Here is a 26,513-nt window from a genome sequence, read left to right as displayed (position 1 = left end):
AAAACTACGAGTGGATCAAAATCCGGAAGAGGTACAAATCTTTACATTATACTTTTTCTTTGTTTATGTTTCTCTCCTGGCTTTAGCTGATGCAAAATACTGATGAATAATGGTAACCAATATACTGCTGTGTGATTGAGGCTTCAACCTCCTAGCGACATATTACGTGCATCTATGTAACAGCCGTCAAGGGGAAGTATTGATCGGGCTAACGGATTTAGCACGCTCCATACTCAGTGGGTGCCGGCTTTATGTTATGTTTGACACCTCACTGCCATGACCGGAAATGGAGATAACTCTGATCCTGCTGGTTTAATCACCTAGATACCGCGATCAATATCGACTGTGGCATCTAAGCCATTAGAAAGAGGGGGCGGCCTCTCCGACAGCCCCTTGCCCCCATCAGGGCCTTTAGAAATTTCTGGGCCCCATACAGCCAAGGAATTTGGGCCCCCCCCCCTCACTATTGGGGCGGGCGTAAAGTAAAGTGGTGGGTGGTAGAGCAGCGGTGAAAAGCAAACTAGTCTGTTCTCTTTGGAGGGGCAGGGCAGAGACAGCTGGTGGGTATCAGGGGGCAGGGTGGAGAAACTTAGTGCCAGGGCTTGGTGAGGGAAGGAGGAGGGGATTTCTGGGAGAACAGAAAGTGGCATGGGTGGGAGGGTGGCCACGGGGAGATGCAACCTGTCGGGGCCTCTGTGGATGAACAGGGAAAAGACAGGGGCTCTGAGGGGGGGAAAAATTAAAACAATATGTCTGAAGAGAATCTGGTTGCAGGGAGGGCAACATAAACAAAAATGATTGTTACATAGTTTGTACGGTTGAAAAAAGACACATGTCCATCAAGTTCAACCAAGGGATGGGAAAGGGGAAGTAAATTTCTACACATAGGAGCTAATATTTTTTTGTTCTAGGAAATTATCTAAGCCTTTTTTAAAGCCATCTACTGTCCCTGCTGTGACCAGCTCCTGCGGTAGGCTATTCCATAAGTTCACCGTTCTCACAGTAAAGAAGGCTTGTCGCCTCTGCAGGTTGAACCTTTCTTTTTCTCTTTTTCCAGATGGAGGGAGTGCCCCCTTGTTTTTTGAGGGGGTTTTACATGGAACAGGATTTCACCATATTTTTTGTATGTGCCATTCATATATTTCTATAAGTTAATCATGTCCCCCCTTAGTCGTCTTTTCTCAAGGCTAAATAGGTTTAGTGCTTTTAATCTTTCCTCATAACTTAGATTCTCCATGCCCCTTATTAGCATCGTTGCTCTTCTTTGTATTTTTTCCAACTCCAGGGCATCCTTTCTATGAACTGGAGCCCAGAACTGGACTGCATATTCTAGATGAGGCCTCACTAATGCTTTGTAAAGTTGTAATATTACATCCCTGTCCCGCGAGTCCATGCCTCTTTTGATACACGACAATATTTTGCTGGCCTTTGAAGCAGCTGATTGACACTGCATGCTGTTATTTAGTTGATGATTTACAAGTACACCCAGATCCTTTTCAACAAGTGACTCCCCCAGTGTAGCTCCCCCTAGGACATATGATGCATGCAAGTTGTTCGTACCCATGTGCATAACTTTACATTTATTAAACTTCATTTGCCAAGTGGTTGCCCAAACACTTAGTTTGTTTATATCTGCCTGCAATTCACAAACATCTTCCATAGTCTGAACTATATTGCATAGCTTGGTGTCATCTGCAAAAATAGAAATAGTGCTATTAATCCCATCCTCTATATCATTAATAAATAAGTTGAATAATAGTGGTCCCAGCACTGAACCCTGGGGTACACCACTTATAACCGGGGACCATTCAGAGTAGGAATCATTGACCACAACTCTCTGGATACGTTCCTTGAGCCAATTCTCAATCCAATTACAAACTATACTTTCTAAACCTATAGTCCTTAATTTACCCATTAGACATCTATGGGGGACAGTGTCAAATGCCTTTGCAAAGTACAAAAACACTATATCCACAGCAGCCCCTCTGTCTAGGCTTCTGCTTACCTCTTCATAAAAACAAATCAGGTTGGTTTGACAGCTTCTGTCCTTTGTAAAACCGTGCTGGCTGTCACTTATAATACTATTTATTGTCACATAATTCTGTATATAGTCCCTCAATAGCCCCTCAAACATTTTCCCCACAATGGATGTTAAGCTTACTGGTCTATAATTACCCGGCAAAGACCTAGAGCCCTTTTTGAAAATAGGCACCACATTTGCCCTGCGCCAGTCCCTTGGCACTATACCAGTCATGAGAAACTCTCTAAATATTATGAAGAGGGGGACAGAAATAACTGAACTAAGCTCCTTAAGAACTCTAGGGTGTAGCCCATCTGGTCCCGGGGCCTTGTGTACGTTTATTTAATTTAGCTTGCACCATATCTACATTCATCCAATTCAGTATATCAACTGATATATTAACAGCACTGGCAGCGGCTACATCAGCTGCTCTTTCTTCTGTTGTATATACAGAGCGGAAGAACCCATTTAGTAACTCTGCTTTCTCTTGATCCCCTGTGACCAACTCCCCATTACCACTATCTAAGGGTCCTACATGTTCAGACCTTGGCTTTTTAGCATTTATATGCTTGAAAAATTTTGAAGAATTTAGTTTTACTATCCTTGGCCACCTGCCTTTCATTTTGTATTTTTGCTGATTTTATTATCTTTTTACAGATTTTATTAAGCTCTTTATATTTTACAAAGGCTACAGCTGTACCCCCAGATTTGTATTTTTTAAATGCCCTTTTTTGTCACGTATTGCCCTTTTTACAGAAGGTTTACTGAAATTGTACTGAAGCTGCTGCCTGTATACAGCAGAGTTACTCACCAAGATGTAGTTCTGGCCGCTGCAGTCCCTAAAATCTCCTACTTCCTCGGCACACCTTGATGATTTATTTTCGCCTTTTCTTCTCACGCAGCACACACGTCATCTGTATAGACACCGAACCTCTAAATAATTTAATTCCCCAAACCAATCATTCCCCAAACCAGAAAAAAATTCAGACCCCAGATCAGACCTCTTAAATGGGTATTCCGGTTTCCGCAGGGTAAGGGGTAACTTGCTGATCGGTGGGTGTCCGACAGGTCGGACCCCCACCGTTTACGAGAGTGGGGGTCCCAAAAACCCTCATTTGAACCGAGCGGCAGGTCTCTCATGTGCATTGCCGCTACATTCATTCTCTATTGCAGCGCCGGAACAAGCCGAATCTAGTGAATATGAGATTTGATAACAAAATATTTATTGATGGGGATTATCTGCTGAGACTCTGTGGGGGAGATGTCCAATTTTCTATGGGTGCCTCTATATAACTACATGGGATAATGTCTCCATGGTAAGTGAGGAGTGACAGTAGGTGGTTATGTGGTGGAGGCAGGGAAGTGCGAGGTAACATGGCCTCTGTAAGGGGAAGAAGGCTGTAGCAAGGGGGAGATGCCAAGTGGCAGGGAGTTCACCCTACGTGGCATGAGCAAGGGGTACACGGATTAAGGGGCTCTGTAGGTGAGAGGACAGTAAGAAGACACCTTGGCACGGGCTTTGTGTGGAGGGGGGCAGGTGGCACACAATAGGTGACAGGGGCTTTGTTAAGGTAAAAGAACTTGCTTTGGCTGTGTGTGGAGGGAGGCCGGGTCATAAAAGATAAGCTTACATTACAAAAATATTATGGATCATATCTTCTTCACCCCTTAGATGTTATCTCACTACCCACCTCAGATTTGAAGGCTATGTAAACCTTTGAATGTGGTCTGTGTTGGTTTAAAAAAAAAAAAAGTTTACCAGTCTGTTTCGTGCAAATCCATTTTATTAAAAAATATTTTTTCTTTATGAGATACAGCTGCTTTGTATCCTGTATACAGAGCAGCTGTATCGTGCACTGAAACATTTATCTGTCAAGTCCATGGGACTGACAGGTTCAGTGTAAGCAGGTCCTGTGTGTCTCTGTTAATAATTTAGATTTGATCGATAACAAGTGCTTCCTGACCGGCCGACACTGAACCCGTCAGTCCGTCGGACCTGATGGATTCATGTCTCAGCGCATTATACAGCTGCTCTGTATACAGGATAAAAAGGAGCTGTATCTCAAAAAGTAAAAATAAAAAGTATTTACAAAGTTTCATAACACACACTAATAAACTTTTTTTTATTTAAAAAAACCCAACTTTTTCAGAGGTGTACATAGCCTTTAAGATCTCTCCCCTACCCCCAGTTATTCTCACTCCTTCCTCTACCCCTCCCTTCAGATATCCTCTTTTCCCCCAGTTATCATCCCCCTAGTATGTCTCCTTCAGTGTCATCCACCCTCCATTATTATCTCCTGCCCACTGCTCCATCATTTCCCTCCCCACCCAATAACATCTCCCTGCCCCCATTGTCATCTAACCCCCCCCCCCCCATAGAAAGCAAGAGTCTTACACAGGTCTGTATGATATCCTCTTGACACTGAAGCATAGTATTGTATCATGAGCAGCAGCTCTAAGAGGGCTCTTATCTCCTGTGCTGCATAAGGTGACAATAAACCTGTCTTCTCCCTCTGCTTACACAGTGCAGGAGATAAGAGGTAAGAGCTGCTACTAGTGATACAAGACTATGAAGCAGTGCTGAGAGGGTATAGTACCGACATGGGTAAGACATTGCTATTTATTGGGGGGATATGATGTGTGGAGTCTCCGGGCAGCAGCAGCCTGACACAGACATTACATACTCACTGTGTCAGAAGTCCTCTGCTGCTTGACACCTGCACTGGATTCAAACCTCTCGCTGCCTTCATGACGTCTACCCTCCTTGTCTTCCTCCACATACGCTGTCACGCCGCTGTGGAGGAGGAGAAGGGAGCGGGCACTATGTGAACAGCGGGCCCATATGATTTTACTTTGATGTAAGGAAAGGGCCCCAGCTCTGTGATGGGACCTGTTCCTTTCACAAATGTGAAATCATAAGGGCCCCACTGCTATGAAAATATGAATTCCAGCAGTAGAGAGCGGGCCACCATTTTTTCAAATTTACGGCCGGGCCCCTGGCCTCCACACTATGCGATCGTAGGCATCAATAGTTGTCATGGCATTATCGTGGCATAATGAAGACCCCCCCAGGTCTGCCATCTTTGTGTTTCCTATTAAGGCAGGCCTTTGGAAAAATTTTCTTTTTTTTTGAACAAATAGATTTTTAATTGTAAAAGTGGTAAAACAAAAAACGAAACAATATAAATTTGGTATTGCCGTAATCGTATCAACCCATAAAATAAAGGTAACATGTTGTTTTTACTGTACGGTGAGCGTGGTAAAAACAAAACCCATAAAATAATGTCTGAATCAAAGTTTTGGTTTTTGGGAAGGCAAAACCGAAAATGAAAAACTGAAAATTGGCTGCGCCTCCAGGGGTTAAGGGTTAACACCAGTTCTCTTTACATACTAATAACAGTGCAGGCTTTCTCAGAATTATATTTTAACATTTTTGCTTTTTCCCCTAATTCAAGCACGCATCTTTCTAATTCAGCCCAGAACTGTGAGCCATCTCCCATGACTGCTTCTGTTTTCGGGCTGGAGCCTCCTTGCCCTGTTATCTCTAAGGTGCTTACTTAAATTATTGTCTGTGACAACCACAGTTAAGACTCCATGGTCATGGAGACAGGTAATGTTGTCCGATGCAGACAGTAGGACATTATTAAGAGAAGAAAGGACACAGGAAAATTAATGTAAGGGCCTGTTCACATCTGCGTTGGAGACTCTGTTAGGGGCCTTTATCGCAGGTCTGGCAAAAATACCGTAAACAATAGTGCAGCATGCTATTGTTTATTGTAAAACCACAGACAACCCGACTGAAACCCGACAGAACCCATTAAAGTAACTTTTTGCGTTATTCTGCTTCTCTGACGAAGCAAATCAACGGAAAGACCAATGCAGGTGTGAACCAGCCGTAAAGCTATCACATTTTCTATCTGTTACATAGGCCACATGTTGTTTTGTCGCTGAACTTGAAATGTTGACATGTCATGTATTCTTTTCTTTGTTTCCAGAGCATATTTTAAAACAAAGTATTTCCAGTAATAGAACAGCTGAAGAAGAAAAAGAAAACATATTATATACCCTTCTTCAAGGACATGTACACCACACAAAAAAATCATACAGTAAAATGATTAAAGATGTCATTGAATTATCATATAAAGGTAAATTATTTATTATATGTGAATTCAGTGTAGCCGCAACTAAAGACCTTTATATGTTCAGTTTAAAAATAAATGATAAAAGTTAGCATCTACTCATGTACATATATTTATTACTACTTACTCCAATAAATCTGAATTTAAATGTATCTCAGGCTTGTGGAGAGTACCCCCCTTCCCTAAAATAACTGTAGTTACCAGGGGCATGATCAGAATTTTGTCATGAGGAAGTTTCATGGCGATGGCTAACCCCTTAACCCCTTAAGGACGCAGCCTAGTTTGGGCCTTAAAGAGGCTCTGTCACCAGATTTTGCAACCCCTATCTGCTATTGCAGCAGATAGGCGCTGCAATGTAGATTACAGTAACGTTTTTATTTTTTAAAAAACGAGCATTTTTGGCCAAGTTATGACCATTTTTGTAGTTATGCAAATGAGGCTTGCAAAAGTCCAAGTGGGTGTGTTTAAAAGTGAAAGTCCAAGTGGGCGTGTATTATGTGCGTACATCGGGGCGTTTTTAATACTTTTACTAGCTGGGCGTTCTGATGAGAAGTATCATCCACTTCTCTTCAGAACACCCAGCTTCTGCCAGATCACGCTGTGACATCACTCACAGGTCCTGCATCGTGTCAGACGAGCGAGGACACATCGGCACCAGAGGCTACAGTTGATTCTGCAGCAGCATCAGCGTTTGCAGGTAAGTAGCTACATCGACTTACCTACTAACGCCGATGCTGCTGCAGAATCAACTGAAGCCTCTGGTGCCGGTGTCCTCGCTCGTCTGACACGATGCAGGACCTGTGAGTGACGTCACAGCGTGATCTGGCAGAAGCTGGGCGTTCTGAAGAGAAGTGGATGATACTTCTCGTCAGAGCGCCCAGCTAGTAAAAGTATTAAAAACGCCCCGATGTACGCACATAATACATGCCCACTTGGACTTTTACTTTTAAACACACCCACTTGGACTTTTGCAAGCCTCATTTGCATAACTACAAAAATGGTCATAACTTGGCCAAAAATGCTCGTTTTTTAAAAATGAAAACGTTACTGTAATCTACATTGCAGCGCCGATCTGCTGCAATAGCAGATAGGGGTTGCAAAATCTGGTGACAGAGCCTCTTTAAGGCTCAGAGCCCATTTGTCAAATCTGACATATTTCACTTTATGTGGTAATAACGTCGGAATGCTTAAACCTATCCAAGCGATTCTGAGATTGTTTTCTCGTGAGAAATTGGGCTTTATGTTAGTGGTGAAATTTGGACGATATATTCAGTGTTTATTGGTGAAAAAATTGCAAAATGTAGAGAAAATGTATAAAAAATAGCATTTTTCTGAATTTAAATGTATCTGCTTGTAAAACAGATGGTTATACCACCCAAAATAGTTACTAGTTCACATTTTCCATATGTCTACTTTAGATTGGCATCGTTTTTTGAACATTCTTTTATTTTTCTTGGACGTTACAAGGCATAGAACATAAACAGCAATTTCTCATATTTTTAAGAATATTTCAAAAGCCTTTTTTTTAAGGTACCTGTTCAGTTCTGAAGTGGCTTTGAGGGGCCTATGTATTAGAAACCCCCATATATCACCCCATTTTGAAAACTAGACCCCTCAAAGTATTCAAAACAGAAAGTTTAGAAAGTTTACTTAACCCTTTAGGCATTTCACAGGAATTAAAGCAAAGTGTATTGTATTAATTTTTTTTTCTGTAACTCAGAAGATGTTACCAGAGAAACACTACTATATATGTATTGTCCAGATTTTGCAGTTTTTAGAAATGTCCCACATGTGTCTCTAGTGCACCCGTGGACTAAAACACAAGCCCCAGAAGCAAAGAAGCACCTAGTGGATTTTGAGGCCTCTTTTTTATTAGAATATATTTTAGGCAGCATGCCAGGTTTGAAGAGGTGTTGAGGTGCCAAAACAGGAGGAATCCCCCAAAATTGACCCCATTTTGGAAACTGCACCCCTCAAGGAATTCATTTATGGTTATTGTTATCATTTTGACCGCACAGTTTTTACACGGCACGTATTTGAATTGGGCTGTGAAATTAAAAAAATGAAATTTTTTCCAATAAAATGTCATTTTTCATCAAAATGTCTTATTTTCACAGGGAACAAAATACCCCATTTTGTTTCCCAATTTATCCTGAATGCAGCAATACCCCATTTGTGGCAATAAACTGCCGTTTAGGCCCATGGGAGGCCTCAGAAGGGAAGGAGCGCTGTGTGTTCTTTGGAGTGCAGATTTTGCTGGATTGGTTTTTGGGTGCCATGTTGCATTTGCAGAGCCCCAGAGGTATCAAAGCAATGAAAACCTACCAGAAGTGACCCCATTTTGGAAACTACACCCCTCAAGGAATTCATTTATGGGTAATGCGACCGTTTAGACCCCATAGTTTCTTCACAGAACTTATTTGAATTAGAAATAAAGTACTGCATTTTGTTGCCCAATTTGTCCTGAGTGCAGCAATACCCCATTTATGGTGATAAACTGCCGTTTGGGCCCATGGGAGGGCTCAGAAGGAAAGGAGCGCTATTTGTTCTTTGGAGTCCAGATTTTGCTGGATTGGCTTTCGGGTGCCATGTCGCATTTGCAGAGCCCCAGAGGTATCAAAGCTATGGAAACCCACTAGAAGTGACCCCATTTTGGAAACTACACCCCTCAGGGAATTGATTTATGGTTGTTGTTACCATTTTGACCGCATTTTGACCTATTTCAATTGCGCTGTGAAATAAAAAAATTTCATTTTTTCCCATAAGATGTCATTTTTTATCAAATTTTCTTATTTTCATAGGGAACAAAATACCCCATTTTGTTGCCCATTTGGCCTACTGGGGATTTTCTGGTGCGAAGTCATGTATGCAGAAGCCCCTGAGGTACCAGTACAGTTGAAACCCCCGAGAAGTGACCCCATTTTAAAACTACACCCCTTAAGGCATTCATCTAGAGGTGTAGTGAGCATTTTGTCGGGGACATACACCACATAAACTGTAATGTGGGTTCTCACGGGTACGGCAATACCCTACATGTGGCTGTTAACAGCTGCCTGGGCACACAGCAGGGCCCAGAGGGGAAAGACGAGGGGGGATAAGCTGTGCGGAGTGCATCAGGGTAAGTAAAGCTGGCGTAGATTAAAAATTAAGGGATGTACGATAAATTTTAAAACACTCTTTCATACAGAGCCTTAGTTTTTCAGAAAAGTGTCACATTGATATATTGTGTCCTCCCTTATCCCCCTCTTATAGCAGACTTTGCACCTCTTTTGACTTTTCCCCTTCTTGCCAGTTTGGGGAACTTCTCCTGGAAAGTGTTGCCCTGGTGCGATGCATGTGGCCTTGCTTCCAGAAGTTCTGGGTGCCCCCTTTCCTGGTCCCTAAAAATTAGTTTCTTGATAACCACCTCTTGAAATTTCAGGAATGTTCCCCTTTGGCCTGTAAATCGACGTAGCACGTACACATTGTACAATGCCATCTGTATGATGTGCCCGGCCAACTTCTTATACCACACCGCATGGTGCTGTATGGCTTGATCTGACAAGTCCACCCCTCCCATGTACCTATTGTAGTCCAGGATGCAGTCTGGTTTGGGGGGTCTCTGTACTGGTACCTCGTACAGGTACATGGGTACTGGTGTGACATCTCTCTTGTCTTGTACGTGACACACAATATGTTGCTGCTAGATTGTGCCCTGCTCTCACCCCTTCTGAGTGTTTGCCCAAGCAGAGTCTTAGGGAGGCCTCTCAGATTTCTTCTAGCAGTGCCGCATGCCACAGTACTTCTGGCAGTTGAAGAGTGGGAAGCTGGTATAAAAATTATCCAGGTAGAGGCGGTAACCCTGATCCAACAGTGGGTGCACCAAATTCCACTACATTTTTGCATTAACTCCCAGTAAGGGGGGGGGGGGGTTCATTCTGGGGGCTGAATACTGGTGTCCTTCCCTTCATACATCCTAAATTTGTAATTATACCTTGATGCACTCTCGCACAGCTTACACATCTTCACGCCATACCTTGCCCTCTTACTCGGCAGGTACTGGCGGAATTGAAGCCTTCCTCTAAAATGTACCAAGGACACATCAATAGAAATACAATTCTCGGAGGTGAATGCTTGGGAAAACCGGGCACTAAAACGGTCTAATAGGGGTCTCTGTTTATACAAACGGTCAAAACTGGGGTCATCTCGGGGTGGGCACGGCTCATTATCAGTATAATGTAAGAAGCGAAGTATTGCCTCATTTTTATTTTTGTTTAGGTTTTAGAATCTAGACCCCTCAAAGTATTCACAACAGCATTTAGAAAGTTTATGAACCCTTTAGGTGTTTTACTGGAATTTAGATCAAAGTAGAGGTGAAATTTACATATTTTTTTTGTCAGAAAATCCTTTTATACCATTTTTTTTATAACACAAAAGATTTTACCAGAGAAACGCAACTCAATATTTATTGCCCAGATTCTCCAGTTTGGAGAAATATCCCACATGTGGCCCTAGTGCGGTAATGGACTGAAGCAGCGGCCTCCAAAGCAAAGGAGCCCCTAGTGGATTTTGAGGCCTCCTTTTTATTAGGCACCATGTCCGGTTTGAAGAGGTCTTGTGGTGCCAAAACAGTGGAAACCCCCCAAAAGTGACCCCATTTTGGAAACTAGACACCTTGAGGAATTCATTGTAGTTTTCATGGGGTGCTTGCGACATTTTGATCCGTTTTTATTCTATTGTTAAGTGGCGTGGTGACTAAAAAACCGCAATTGTACTATTGTTTTTTCATTCTATTTTTTTACAGCGTTCACCGTGCGCTATAAATGACATATTCACTTTATTATGCGAGGCGATACGATTACGGTGATACCAGATGTTTATAGTTTTTTTATGTCTTATGGTGTTTGCACGATAAAATACTTTTTGTAAAAAATCATTTACTTTTTGTGTTACCTTATTCTAAGAGCCAGAACTTTTTTCTTTTTCCATCAATAAAGCCGTGCGATGACTTATTTTTAGCGTAACGAACTGTAGTTTCGATCAGGACCATTTTTAGGTACATGCGACTTTTTGATCTCATTTTATTCCATTTTTTGGGATGTGAAGTGACCAAACAATTGTGATTCTGGTACGGTTTATTATTATTTTCTTTTACGACGTTCACCGCGCGGGATAAATAACCAAATACATTTGTAGTTCAGGCCGTTACGGACGCAGCGATATCAATTATGTATAGTTTTTTTGTTTATATATTTTTATTAATAATAAAAAAGGACTTCTAAGGGAAAAAGGGGGATTTTTACTTTTATTACTTTTAAAACTTTTACACATCTTTTTTTTACTTTTTTTTAACTTTATTACTTTGTCCCACTAGGGGACATGAGGGCAGGAGGCTCTGATCGCTATTCTAATACACTGCACTACATGCGTAGTGCAGTGTATTAGAACTGTCAGCTACTCACTAACAGCAAGCACAGTGGGTCCTGACTTTGTCAGGACCCACTAGGCCTCCGTCGATGGCATAGCCGGACGCCATGGTGTCCGGTTGCCATAGTCACCATCGCCGGCCGCTATCGTGTAGCAGGCCGGCGATTGTAGCTTAACCCCTAAAAAGCCGCGTTCAGTATTGAACGTGGCTTTTAAGGGGTTAATCAGCGGGGACACAGCGATCGGTCTCCGCTGTAGGAGCTGCGGCAGCTGCTGTACGAGACAGCAGCTGTCACAGCTCCTGCATGTGTCGGGAGGACGTCCAAAATGGCCGTTACGCCCACAACGTACTATTCCGTCGCTGAGCGCGAACGTATTGGTTAGCGCGACGGAATAGTACGTCGCTGAGCGCGAAGGGGTTAAGGACGAGGACTAGTTGGCACGTTCAGGACGCAGCCCCATTTTTCTAATCTGACATGTATAGAATGCTTTTACCTATCCATATTCTGAGAATGTTTTTTCATGACATATTGTATTTTATCCCAAAAATTCAATATTTGAAGCAGCACAACTCCCGTTATCAGGAGCGGTGTCACGCTGTAAGATCAGACAAACCCAGTCTGACGTAATGTAATCTTCAGAAAAAGCGTGGTGAACAGCACGTCTCCCAAGTTTCAATCAGTAAGTTCTTTTATTGGTCAAACATCCAGTAAAAAAATGGCAACGTTTCGACCCGTGACAAGTGGAGGGTCTTTCTCAAGCCTCGAAACGGGTCGAAACGTTGTCATTTTTTTACTGGATGTTTGACCAATAAAAGAACTTACTGATTGAAACTTGGGAGATGTGTGCTGCTGTTCACCACATTGTACTTTATGTCACTGGTAAAGTTTGGTCGATACATACAGTATTTATTGTGAAAAACACCAAAATGTAAGGAAAAATTGCAAAAATTTGCATTTTTCAAAATTTAAATGTATCTGTTTGTAAGACAGATCGTTATAAAACACAAAATAGCTGATAATTAACATTTCCCATATGTCTACTTTATATTGGCATGTTTTTTTCAACATCCTTTTATTTTTCTAGGATGTTACAAAGCGTAGAACTTTAGCAGCAATTTCTCAATTTCAAAAGGCTATTTTTACAAGGGCCCATGCAATACAAACCCACATAAGTCACCCCATATTAAAAACGGCACCCCTCAAAGTATTCAAACAGAATCTAGAAGGTTTCTCAACCCTTTAGGCGTTTCACAAGAATTAAAGAAATTTACACATTTCATTTTTTTTGCAGAAATTCATTGTTAATCCTTTTTTTTCTGTAACACAGAAGGTTTTACCAGAGAAATGCAACTCAATATTTATTGCCCAGATTCTGCAGTCTTTAGAAATATCGCACATGTGGGCGTAGTGTGCAAATGGACTGAAGCACAAGCCTCAGAAGCAAAGGAGCACCTAGTGAATTTTGTGGTCTGCTTTTTATTAGATTATATTTTAGGCACCATGTCAGGTTTGAAGCGGTCTTGTGGTACCAAAACAAAGGAAGCAACCCAAAAAGGACCCCATTTTGTAAATTACACCCTTTGGGGAATTCATCTGGGGGTGTAGTCTGTATTTTGACCCCACAGGTGTTTCATAGATTTTATTAGAATTTGGACATGAAAATGAAAAATGTTAATGTTTTCCAATAAGATGTTGTTTTAGCGACATATGTGGTAGTAAAATGCTGTTTGGGCACATGGGCGGGCTCAGAAGGGAATGATCACCATTTGGCTTTTGAGCACAGATTTTGCTGGAATATGTTTTCAAGCGCCATGTAGTGTTTGCAGAGCTCCTGAGGTACCAGTACAGTGGGAACCCCCAAGAAGTGACCCCATTTTGAAAACTACACCCCTCAAGGAATTTATCTAGGTGTGTAGTGAGCATTTTTACCCCACAGGAGTTTTTCAGAATTTCATTCAAAGGATTAAAAATTTAAAAAATTTCACATTTATGCCATTTCAGTGCCCAATATGTTGTGCCCAGCTTGAGTTATCGGAGATACTCCCACCATAAATTGTTATGCAGGTTCTCCCAAGTACGGAAATACCCCACATGTGGCCATTATCGGCTGCTTGAGCATACGACGGGGCTCAGAAGGGAAGGAGCACCATGTGGCTTTTGAGCACAGATTTTGCTGGAATATTTTTCAAGCGCCATGTTGTGTTTTCAGAGCCCCTGATGTACCAGTACAGTGGAAACCCCCAACAATTTACCCCATTTTGGAAACTACACCCCTGAAGAAGTGTTTCAGAATTTGATGCAATAATGAAAAATTTTTTTTTTTTTTACACAATTATGCCATTTCAGTGCTCAATATGTTGTGCTCAGCTTGTGTGTTATCAGAGATACTCCCACCATAAATTGTTATGCAGGTTCTCCCGAGTACGGAAATACCCCACATGTGGCCATTATCTGCTGCCTGGGCACATGGCAGGGCTCAGAATTGAAGGCGCACCAGTTAGCTTTTGGAGCTTAGATTTTGCTGGAATTGTTTTTAGTATAAAAATTAGTATAAAATTTATACTGAAAAGTTTATATAACTTTCTATAAATTTGCATAAATTTTGGATAAAGTTGGAAATCTGGATAATTTGGATAAAGTTTAGATGAAAGTCATTGATCAGCCACAGGAATACAGGACTAAAATATGTGCAACTGTGTTCAGCTGGCCGGGTACGGTCTAGGCACACGGCAGGGCTAAGAAGAAATATTATTAGAAAATTTGGATACAATTATGGGGAGAAAGTCCTGGATTATAAATCAGTCATGGCAATGTCACTGGAAAGCCAGAGGGATGCAGGACTGATATATGTGCAGCTGTGTTCAGCTGGTCTTTCTGGGTATGGTCTAGGCACGCAGAATGGCTAAGAATAAATTTTATTAGAAATTTTGGATAACATTTTGGGGAGAAAGTCCTGGATTATAAATCAGTCATGGCAATGTCACTGAAAAGCTAGAGGGATTCAGGACTGACATATGTGCAGCTGTGTTCAGCTGGTCATTCTGGGTACGGCTTGAGCACACAGCAGTGCTAAGAAGGGAAAGAGTAGCATGCGGCATAATATTACTGTGGCTGTACATCAGGGTAAATATAAAAGGCGGCTCAACAACAAGATCAGAATTTCAGCGATGTATAGTATATTTTAAAATACTCCTTCATGCACAGTCCTGGCTTATCGGGGGAACATGTCGCACTGATAGATGTTATCTTTTCTTATGCCAATTTTAAAGCATACCTTGCAACATTTTTGGCTCTTTACCTTCTTGGCAGTTTTGGGAACTTCACTGGGGAAATGTTGCCCTGGCACAAGTACTGGGGCCCTCCACTTCCTGATCTCCAAATATAAGGGACTTTATTACCATCTCTTGAAATTCCAGTAAAGTTCCCCGCTGGCCTAAAGATCTGAATAGCACGTAAGCATTATACAATGCTATTTGCATGATGTGCATGACCAGCTTCTTGCACGAGCTCAGTCTCGGCCTTAATGGTCCAGCGTGCACACGTGTAAAATTGAACTGATTACTCCCAGATCACCCTGGACTATTAGAAGGGCCCTGCCCCTTCACTCATTGCCTGAGTGTTGTTGTGTTTTTCCGTGTCAGTTTAGCAAATGGTCCATAAGTGTTTTACAGTTCCCAGTGTTCCCAGCAGTACCTGCTACTTGTATACCGTATCCCGTGCTACCTTGTTCCTGTGCCTTAAAGAGTTGGAGCCGTGTTGTGCCACCGGTCTGTCTGCTGTGTTACACGACGCCTGGTGTCTGCTGCCAAGGTCCGATCTGAGCCTAGTCATCGCTACTGTCTGAACCACAGGTACACTTGCGTGATCTATAGACTTTACTTGGTACTCTGTATTGGCCAGCTGCTATTCCGCTATGGTGGTACGGCCCAGTGGGTCCACATACCCACAGATTGTGACCGTACGCTCAGGCCATGGACCCCGCTGGTCAACCCAAGCACATGACGACAGCACAAGCCATGCATGCAGATATTCTAGTCTGCCAGTTATGACAAAACCAACTCCTCCAGGCGGTGAACGCCATTACACATCGACTGGATTGACAAACTGCTCCGGTTGTTCCTTCTGTCAGTACCTATGCCGATCGCTGATCTCACTACTCGCTGCCACTACCCCCTCGTTATGATGTAGACACAAGTACATGCAGGGGATTTCTGAATCCGTGCCAGATCCACTTCAGTCTACATGCCAGCATTTCCTACTGAGAACACAAGGATCACATTTATTATTTCACTCTTCACTGGCAGGGTCCTAGCATGAGAAAACCCTATCTGGGAATGTCAGGGACCAGAGACCCATGACTTCCAGTGTTTTCTACAGATTTTTCGCACAGTGTTCGAGGAACCTTGATGAGTCTCCCCTGCAGCTGCGGATCTCCTGACCCTTCACCAGGAGGACATCTCCGTTGGTCAGTACACCATTCAGTTTCGCACCCTGGTGGCTACATTCTGGTAGGGACTGTCTCCTAAAATTAAGTACGAACTTGCCTGCTCGTGATCTGCCACCTACCCTGGATGACATCATATGTTTAGCCACTCGTATTGACATGAGGATCCAGAAGCGGTCCCAAGAGGTTCTTCGTGAGGGAAGATTCCTACCAGAGGAGCCTAAGCAGGCGAACCTGCTTAAACTGTCTGTCCAGGAGAAATACAGCAGATGCACTTCAGGACTCTGTCTGTATTGTGGCCTTGGAGGCCATGTTGTGAGTTCACGCCTGCAGAAGCAAGAGAAACTCCAATGCCTAGGATTGGTTGGAAAGACAACCCTAGGTGGAATGGCGCTAGAGAAGAAGTTCTCCTCGAGACTGGCCATTTCCGTAACAATTGGGTCTGGTGATAAGACGCACCGGGCCTCTGCATATCTGGACTCAGGGTCCGCAGCAATCTTCATCCGAAAAGACCTGGTGGATCTTGTCCAGTTTCCCACAGTCCCTCTGGAGACACCTTTGGCCGTTACATTGGTGAATAGACTGCCCCTGCCCGACCCGATCGTATCAGAGACTAAGCCGCTGAGACCCCAAGTTGGAGCCCTTCATTCAGAACAATTTTTTTTCCTTGTCTTGCCTAAAGCCATCAATCCTGTACTGCTGGGTCTGCCTTGGCTCCGACTACATTCCCCAGTCCTGGACAGGAATTCCGGAGAGGTTCTCCAATGGGGCTCTAAAAGTCGCAGCCGCTGTCTGTTACAGATTCATCCTGTCCAGCCCCCCTGCCCCAGTCATAGGCAGGATTATTCCCTCATTTCTCTCAATTTGCGGATGTCTTCAACAAGAAGGAGGCTGAGACGCTCCTTCCACACCGGGCGTATAACTGCCCCATTAAAATAGTTCAAAATTCATCTCCTCCCCATTGTCGGGTATACCCTCTCTCTACTTGCGAGAGACTCAGTCCATGTCGAGCTACATCAAAGAGAATCTGGAGAGAGGTTTCATACAAAAATCCTCCTCCCTGGCTGGGGCCGGGTTCTTCTTTGTCAAGAAAAAAGACTGATCTCTTCGGCATTGCATTGACTACCGTGGTCTCAATCAAGTCACGATAAAAAGCAAATATCCATTGCCACTAATCTCTGAACTATTTGACCGTATACAAGGAGCCGAGATATTCTCTAAACTAGACTTGTGTGGGAACAAAACCGAAAATGCAGCATGGATCAATATAGCCCACTATATATATGAAGTAGAAAAATATTTAGACAAAGTCACACGGGCTGATCCGAGGGTGTTCACCCAAAAGCATCACAATAGAATATATAACCCGAAAGAAGAATGATGCTGAAGAGACACGTAATGTATAAGGAAATAGAAAAATACTTTATTAACATACATAGTATGGGACAATAGACAATGCATAAAAACAGAAAAAATCCATAGACCAACAGTTAAAAAAGGGACAGTGGGCTGTGTATCCGTCAAATACTCATAAATAGCAGATTGGTATCTGTGATTTGACTTTAAGGAGATAATATATATAATACATATAATAAGACCAAGAGATATGAACTATATATCTAGTAAGCTTGTGGATCCAGAATAAGGTCCACAGAAAAATAGGTGGTTTATCAAAAACGCCATATATGAATATAGCACTAAGTAAGATGGCAATAAACCATAAGTACAAAATATTGGTGAACTACATGAGCACAAATAGAAGAGAAAATAGACCATAAGTATGGTCAAATGTATATTTTGTACTTATGGTTTATCGCCATCTTACTTAGTGCTATATTCATATATGGCGTTTTTGATAAACCACCTATTTTTCTGTGGACCTTATTCTGGATCCACAAGCTTACTAGATATATAGTTCATATCTCTTGGTCTTATTATATGTATTATATATATTATCTCCTTAAAGTCAAATCACAGATACCAATCTGCTATTTATGAGTTTTTGACGGATACACAGCCGACTGTCCCTTTTTTAACTGTTGGTCTATGGATTTTTTCCGTTTTTATGCATTGTCTATTGTCCCATACTATGTATGTTAATAAAGTATTTTTCTATTTCCTTATACATTACGTGTCTCTTCAGCATCATTCTTCTTTCGGGTTATATAGACTTGTGTGGGGCTTACAATCTGATTTTAATCCGTCAAGGTGATGAGTGGAAGACTGCATTTAACACTCGAGACGGGCACTACGAATACCTGGTGAGGCCTTTCGGTCTGTGTAACACTCCCGTGATCTTCCAAGAACGTTTGTATGCCTGGCAGACAGGAGGAGAATCCTCCACTGGGGACACAGCTCCAAACCTGCAAGTCATTTCTGGTGGTCCATGCTGCCCAAAGTCTTTGTGGACTTTGTGGACTGTGTGCTGCCAACAAGGTTGCTCATTCCAAGCCTGCTGGTCTGCTCCAACCTCTGCTGTGCCCAATGCTCCCTGGCAACATATAGCAATGGACTTTGTCACAGACCTTCCTTCCTCTGCTGGATACAATACAGTCTGGTGGTGGTGGACCGGTTCTCGAAAATGGCTCACTTTGTTCCGCTGACAGACCTACCTTCTGCTTCTCGACTGGCCAACCTCTTCATCCAACACATCTTCTGCCTACATGGCTTACCTCTGCATATCTGATCGGGGGGTTCAGTTCACGTCACAATTCTGGAGAGCCCTCTGCAAACTCATTGATGTAAAGTTGGACTTTTCCTCAGCCTACCATTTCTAGTCCAATGGCCAAGTCGAGAGGATCAGCCAAACCATGGAGAACTATCTCCGACACTTCATCTCCAGACAGCATGATGACTGGGTGCAGCTTTTTCCTTGGGCTGAGTTCCACAACCACACAAGTGAGTCCACCGCCTCCACACCGTTCTTTGTCTATGGCCATCATCCACGAATGCCTCTCCCTATTTCTACTATGTCCCAGGTGCCTGCAGCTGACTCTGCGTTCCGGGACTTTCTACGGATCTGGCAGCAGACCCGGTTCTTTATTCTGCTGGAGGTCGATTGCATGAAGCAAAAGGCAGGCACGAGGAGTAGAGAGCCACCTCAGTTTCTTCCGGGTACCAAGGTTTGGCTGTCCTCAAGAAATATCCGGCTCCTGGCGCAGTCATGCAAATTTGCTCCCAGGTTCCTCGGACCCTTTGAGATCCTGCAGCGGATCAACCCGGTCTCTTATATGGATTCCCAACTCCTTTCACATGTCTTTTCTGAAGCCTGTTATCCTGAAGCGCTACTCTAAGGCTCTTAGCCCTGCAGTTGACCCCAGCGGTTGTGCTGAGATATTTGAAGTTACGGAGATCCTGGACACCGAAAAAGTAGGAGGAAGAACCTTTTATTTGGAAGATTGGAAGGGGTTTGGTACAGAGGAGAGGTCCTGGGAGCCAGAAGAGAATCTCAATGCTCTTACCCTCATTAAGAAGTATCTCTCTTGCTTTGGCCCAAAGTAGAGGGGGCGTAAGAGGGGGGATAGTGTAACATCCGTGGTCGCAGACCGCAAACTCCTCTCATCCTGCCGAGGCCTCCGTATCCGAAAAAAATGCCAGCACATGTGGCCACCCTGTCCTGCAGTGACCACTAGGGTGTGCGCACGAGCTCAGTCCTGGCCTTAATGGTCCAGTGCGCACACATATGTAAGATTGAACTGATTACTCCCAGATCACTCTGGACTATAAGAAGGGCCCTGCCCCTTCACTCATTGCTTGAGCGTTGTTGTGTTTTCCCGTGTCAGTCTAGCAAATTGGCCCTTAGTGTTTTCCAGTTACCAGTATTACTGTACCTGCTACGTGTATCCTGTATCCCATGCTACCTTATTACTGTGACTTAAAGAGTTGGCGTCGTGTTGTGCCACCGGTCTGTCTGCTGTTACACCACGCCTGGTGTCTGCTGCCAAGGTACCATCTGAGCCTAGTCATCGCTACTGTCTGAACTACCACAGGTACCTTTGCTTGAACTATAGACTTTACTTGATACTCTGTATTGGCCAGCTGATATCCCGCTACAGCGGTACGGCCCAGCTGCTCCACATACCCACAGATCGTGACAGCTGCCATGGCCATGTATTGTTGTCAATATATGGACATCCCTCTTGTCCTTATACTAGACAGACAATAGATTGTCATTGCATTGTACCCTACCCTCACCACTTCTGAGTTTTTATCCGAGCAGCGACCTAGGGAGGCTTTTTTGGTTCTTTCGAACTGTGCTGCATGCAACTGTACTTCTGGAAGCGAGGCTCTTGAAAAGTAGTACGCTGGTATAGTAATTATTCAGGTAGAGGTGGTAGACCTTGTGCCGCAGTGGATGCACCAAATCCCACACTATCTTGCCGTTAACTCCAATGAATGGGGGGCGTTCTGGGGCATTAATAGTGGTGTCCTTCCCTTCATATATTTTTAATTTGTAGGTACCGTGATGTACCTTTGCACAGCTTGTATATCTTCACGCCATACCTTGCCCTCTTATTCGGCAGGTACTGGCGGAATCAAAGCCCGACGATTCAGTGCCTTACAATGGCGGTGTTTGGCAGGGTAGAAGGACTTGCTCCACCAGTCAGCGCATTTCAACGATGCTAGCGGCGCGATGATGTCTTCACGCCGATTCCATTGTTAAAAGGCGCTGATTGATGGGGCAAGTCATTCTGCCTTGCCAATCAGTGCCGTCATGTAGCCCTAGCAGACCTGCTCAGATGACAGCAGGCCTGCATTGACACAGGACAGCGTGGGGATGGGATTAAGGTAAGTATGTAAAGTTGTTGTTGTTTCCACCTAAAAGTGTGAGTGGCACTATCTACAGGGGAAAACCTATATGTGGGACACTATCTATAGGGGAGGCTATATGTGGGGCACAGTCTACAGGGGAGGCTATATGTGGAACACTAAGGGGGGTTATATGTGGGGCACTATATACAGAGGGAGCTATATGTGGGATACAATCTACAGGGTGTAGCGTCCATGGCCGCAGGCCGTCTGGTTTACTCACCTCCCGACGCCCGCAGCCATGGATCCGTGAGCGCTGGTCCCCATCTCCCTCCTAGGAGACGCCAGCGCTCACTTACGCTCCATTCGGCTGTGTCCCGTAGGGCCAGCGCGCGCAAATAGGAAGTCGTCATCATCATCAACTGCCACGATTTCCTGGTCTATAAGAAGGCCCCAGGCCTTCTAATCCTTGCCTGAGCGTTGTTAGTCTATCCCAGTCTGTCTCACAAATGGTCCCTTAGTGTTTCCCGTTCCAGCTGTTACCCGTGCCCTGTTACCCGTTCCTGTAATCCGTATTGTTCCAGTTCCTGTGCCTACCAGCGTTGAAGTCGTGTCTTCTGCCACGTCCAGTGTCTCCTGCCACGTCCAGTGTCTTCTGCCACGTCCAGTGTCTTTTGCTTCATCGCCACCTGCCGCACCAGCCTCCATCCATGCTGTAGCCACAGCCACCGTCCGGACTATTTCAGGTACCCAAGCATTACTGTCTGCCATTGACTTTCGCTTAGACTGTGACCTGGTCAGCTGCCTCCCCGCTACAGCGGAGCAGCCTAGTGGGTCCACATACCCTGTGTCCGTGACACAGGGGAGGCCATATGTGGGGCACTGTCTACAGGGGAGGCTATATATGGGTCACTATTTACAGGGGGGCTATATGTGGGGCACTATCTACAGGGGGCTCTATAGGGGCACTATCTACAGGGTGCTCTATGGGGGCACTATTTATGGGGAGCACTGTGTGTGGGACACAGTGTATGGTTCCATTATAATCAGGGACAGAGTGTATGGTGCTATTCTAATCAGGGACACAGTGTATGGTGCCATTATAATCAGGGACACAGTGTATGGTGCTATTATAATCAGGGACACACTGTATGGTGCTATTATATTCAGGGACACGGTGTATGGTGCTGTTATGATCAGGGACACAGTGTATGGTTCTATTATAATTAGAGGTGCAGTGTAGAGAACTATTATATTTAGGGCACAGTTTGTGGCACCATGAGAATTTTATCTTCATTTATAGGTGCAGAAATGTTTGAATAGTGAGAAGCTGAAGACATCTGAGTGGCAAACTGCAGAAATAGAATGTGGCCGGGAAAGGTCATCATAGAGGCCAATGGGAGCAATTTCCAAGAAATATATTTAATATTAAGACAGTATTAGTGCAACGTTTCGGTCATATCCTTGACCTTCAACAGGCCCTATAATGAGAGGCATTGTACCTTCTTCATAATCTTACTGGGTTGGGACCCTATGTGTGCACCCACCTGAGGACCTGGTCCTAGCTAAACTCATCATAGAGGCCTGGACCGGATGGAGAAGAAAAGAGAAAAAGAACAACTAAAATCTTAGATCGCCATCAGTGAGTTACTTAATATAAATGTTTATTCTGCCTCTAATCAGTAATGTAGTCACTGTATGATCTGCAGCGAAATAATGGGTGGTATGATTTCTTTTTTTTTTGTGAAACAGCAACTCCCAGCATATCCTTATTATTGTCCGGTCCATTCTGGGAGATGTAGTTTTACGCCGTACAAATTTATACGACAGGGGTTGACTTAAATTGAGCTGTATTTGTGCTGGCGATGTATTTATGTACTGAGCTTTGCTCTGGTGTTGTATATATGTACTAGGCTTGGCTCTGGTGCTGTGTATATGTACTGAGCTTGCTTCTGGTTTTGTATTTATGTGCTGAGCTTGGTTCTGGTGTTGTATTTATGTGCTGAGCATGGTTCTGGTGTTGTATTTATGTGCTAAACTTGTTCTGGTGCTGTATATATATATGTACTGAGCTTTGTTCTGGTACTGTATATATTACATAGTTACATAGTTAGTACGGCTGAAAAAAGACACATGTCCATCAAGTTCAACCAAGGGATGAGAAAAGGGAAGGGAAAAATTTCTACACATAGGAGCTAATACTTTTTTTTTCTAGGAAATTATCTAACCCTTTTTTAAAGCCATCTACTGTCCCTGCTGTGACCAGCTCCTGCGGTAGGCTATTCCATAGATTCACAGTTCTCACAGTAAAGAAGGCTTGTCGCCTCTGCAGGTTAAACCTTTTTTTCTCCAGACGGAGGGAGTGCCCCCTTGTTTTTTGAGGGGGTTTTACATGGAACAGGATTTCACCATATTTTTTGTATGTGCCATTAATATATTTATATAAATTAATCATGTCCCCTCTTAGTCATCGTTTTTCAAGGCTAAATAGGTTTAATTCTTTTAATCTTTCCTCATAACTTAGATTCTCCATGCCCCTTATTAACTTCGTTGCTCTTCTTTGTATTTTTTCCAAATCCAGGGCATCCTTTCTATGAACTGGAGCCCAGAACTGAACTGCATATTCCACATGAGGCCTCACTAATGATTTGTAAAGTGGAAATATTACATGCATGTCCCGCGAGTCCATGCCTTTTTTAATACATGACAATATCCTGCTGGCCTTTGAAGCAGCTGATTGACACTGCATGCTGTTATTTAGTATATGATTTACAAGTACACCCAGATCCTTCTCAACAAGTGAATCCCCCATTGTAGCACCCCCCCTAGGACATATGATGCATGCAGGTTGTTGGTACCCATATGCATAACTTTACATTTATCTACATTAAACTTCATTTGCCAACAGGATGCCCAAACACTTAGTTTGTTTAAATCTGCTTGCAATTCACAAACATCTTCCATAGACTGAACTATATTACATAGCTTGGTGTCATCTGCAAAAATAGAAATAGTGCTAGTAATCCCATCCTCTATATCATTAATAAATAAGTTGAATAATAGTGGTCCCAGCACTGAACCCTGGGGTACACCACTTATAACCGGGGACCATTCAGAGTAGGAATCATTTACCACAACTCTCTGGATACGGTCCTTGAACCAATTCTCAATCCAATTATAAACTATATTTTCTAAACCTATAGTCCTTAATTTTCCCATTAGACGTCTATGAGGGACAGTGTCAAATGCCTTTGAAAAGTCCAAAAACACTATATCCACAGCGGACCCTCTGTCTAGGCTTCTGCTCACCTCTTCATAAAAACAGATCAGGTTAGTTTGACAACTTCTGTCCTTAGTAAAACCATGCTGGCTGTCACTTATAATACAATTTTTTGTCACATAATCCTGTATATAGTCCCTCAATAGCCCCTCTAACATTTTCCCCGCAATGGATGTTAAGCTTACTGGTCTATAATTACCCGGGGAAGACCCATGCATTTAACTCCCTGAGTTCCCGCCGTCTTTCCATTGATGCGCATTGCACAGGCAGTATTCCTGAGAATACAACCTTGGAGGTTCTTCCCTTCAGCTTGTAGCCTAGTTCTTTCAAATTATTCTTAAGGCTCTTGCACTTACCATTTATTCTGTGGTTGGTATCGACATGGACCACAACAGCTGGATCATCACCAGCGCCTCCCAGCAATTTGTCCACCCTTTCCACCACATGCCGAACCTGGCACCAGGGAGACAACAAACCATTCGGTTGAGGTGGTCTTGGCGACAAATTATTCTATCCGTCTTCCTGATTATAAAATTCCCTATGACTATCAATTTTCTTGGCTTACCTCATTACCATCCCGTCGACTACTAGCTGGGCTGTTCTCCCGGCTGTTAGGGAGATCAGTATCCACTAGGGCTGCCATTTCTGAGACCGACACCCTCGCATCATCACCCAACTTGGAAATTTTGCTTGGAATGTCAGAAACAGGATTGGCCTTCCTTTTCTTGGACCCCTTTCTACTGCCCCAAACTACATTAACCCAGCTACTTGCCTGATCCTGCTCACCCATGTCTTCACCCTCCAGTTCTAACCCACTAACTGCATGCTCTGTGAGCAGCATGCTCCGCTCAAGATTGTCTATCTTTCTCAGTGTTGCATTTTGCTCCTCCAGATCTCGAATGCGAGCTTCCTGGTGACCAACATGCTCACATCTGCCACAGAGGTATTCACCCTGGAACTCAGGCTCCAGTCGTGCATACATATGGCAAACTGTGCACTGCAGAAAACCTCCAATCTTGCTGTCCATTATCCCAGTTACAAAAAAACAGCAAACACTTGTTAATGCAAAATGAAGAGTACTCCTTTTTTTAACTCCGGTTTTGTAACTCCACTTCATATAGAAATCACTTGTTTTACAAGCCCACTAGAGCAGGCTCTCTAGAGCTCTGAGAGCTAATTTATACCACCTGGGACCAGTTAACCCCTCCCCCTAGTCAGCTGCTCAGCAGGAAGTAAATTGTGTCACTTTTGCAAACTTCTTTTAGCAAGCAAGCAATCAATACATATATCACATACACTGGCCCCCAGTTTGTCACACACAACATAGTAAGTCAATCCGGTTTTATAACTCCGCTTGATATACAAACCACTTGTTTTACAAGTCCACTATGTAATGAGCTCTGTTCTGGAGCTGTATATATGTATTGAACTTTGTTCCGGTGCTCTATATATGTACTGAGCTTGGTCCTGGCGCTGTATTTATGTACTGAACTTGGTTCTGGTGTTGTATATATGTATTGAGTTTGGTTCTGGTGCCGTATACATCAGAGCTTGGCTCTGGAGCTGTAATTATAAAGAATATATTTATAATAACAAAGTTGCAGGGCAGATGGAATAGTTTTCAATACATTGTATATTTAATGGGAACCTGTCAGGTAGTTTTAACCCCTTGAACCGCCACCATGTAGAAATTCATGACCTAACAATATTTCCAAACATTCCCCTGTATGTTGTTTTCAGATGCAGCAAAATCTATCAATTCAACTTTTAAAACGGCGCACGCTATATGCTAATTACTCATTAAAGGGTCATGTGGCGGTGCTGCTATCCTGAAGAATCACATAGTTCTGCCTCGAAACCCACTTTTCCATGTTTGATTGACATCCCTCTAGCTGTTATACATCAATACCAGACTCCTCCAAATTTGCGCCATTGCCTTGTACTACTTGGGCCCACACCGCACATGCCAGTACAAGACAATGGGATGTCAATCAAAATCTAGGGGGTCGCCATTTACATTTTTGCCTCAGGCAGCAGAAAAGCTCAAATCAGCCCTGATCGCAGTAAGGAAAAAATCTGAGGATTATCTCAAAACGAGTCCTGGCCATCGCCATTCGGTACATGGGGGTGTGGTACAGTATATCTGTGCTCCAGTATGTTCTTATGGATGGCTCTTTTCAGACGCCCCATACTGAGCACAATACCCCAGAACTTCCTCATTCCAATGGTGTCTACAGGAGTCCACCTGTTGGGCTTGGCGTAAATGGATGAGGCATTCTGGGTGATAAACTGTTGGGCATATAGGCTAGTTTGTGTCACCATTAAGTCAATACATTCGTCAGTGAAATAAACTTTAAAAAAGTATATTTCCTGTAACGCTGTTGTTTCAAATTGAATCCCTGGGTTACCCATAAACCCAAAAACCTGGGGCTTGTAGTTCTCGTGATTGGGGTCCACATGGAGTCACTGCTCT

The 26,513-nt window shown here is 43.4% G+C and overlaps 1 protein-coding gene across 1 annotated transcript in view; it reads left to right on the top strand.

Moving 5' to 3' along the window:
• The window catches only part of SLC4A9 (solute carrier family 4 member 9), a 369,367-nt gene that overhangs the window by 74,422 nt on the left and 268,432 nt on the right, over positions 1–26,513 (top strand). The window contains exon 3 of the mRNA XM_075856371.1: positions 6,016–6,165. Coding sequence (XP_075712486.1) covers positions 6,016–6,165 — 150 coding nt within the window. The remainder of the gene's footprint in view (positions 1–6,015; positions 6,166–26,513) is intronic.

Source organism: Rhinoderma darwinii, chromosome 3, assembly GCF_050947455.1.
Source record: "Rhinoderma darwinii isolate aRhiDar2 chromosome 3, aRhiDar2.hap1, whole genome shotgun sequence".
In the NCBI taxonomy this organism is placed as follows: Eukaryota; Metazoa; Chordata; class Amphibia; order Anura; family Rhinodermatidae; genus Rhinoderma; species Rhinoderma darwinii.
This window is presented reverse-complemented; position numbering and strand designations above follow the sequence as displayed.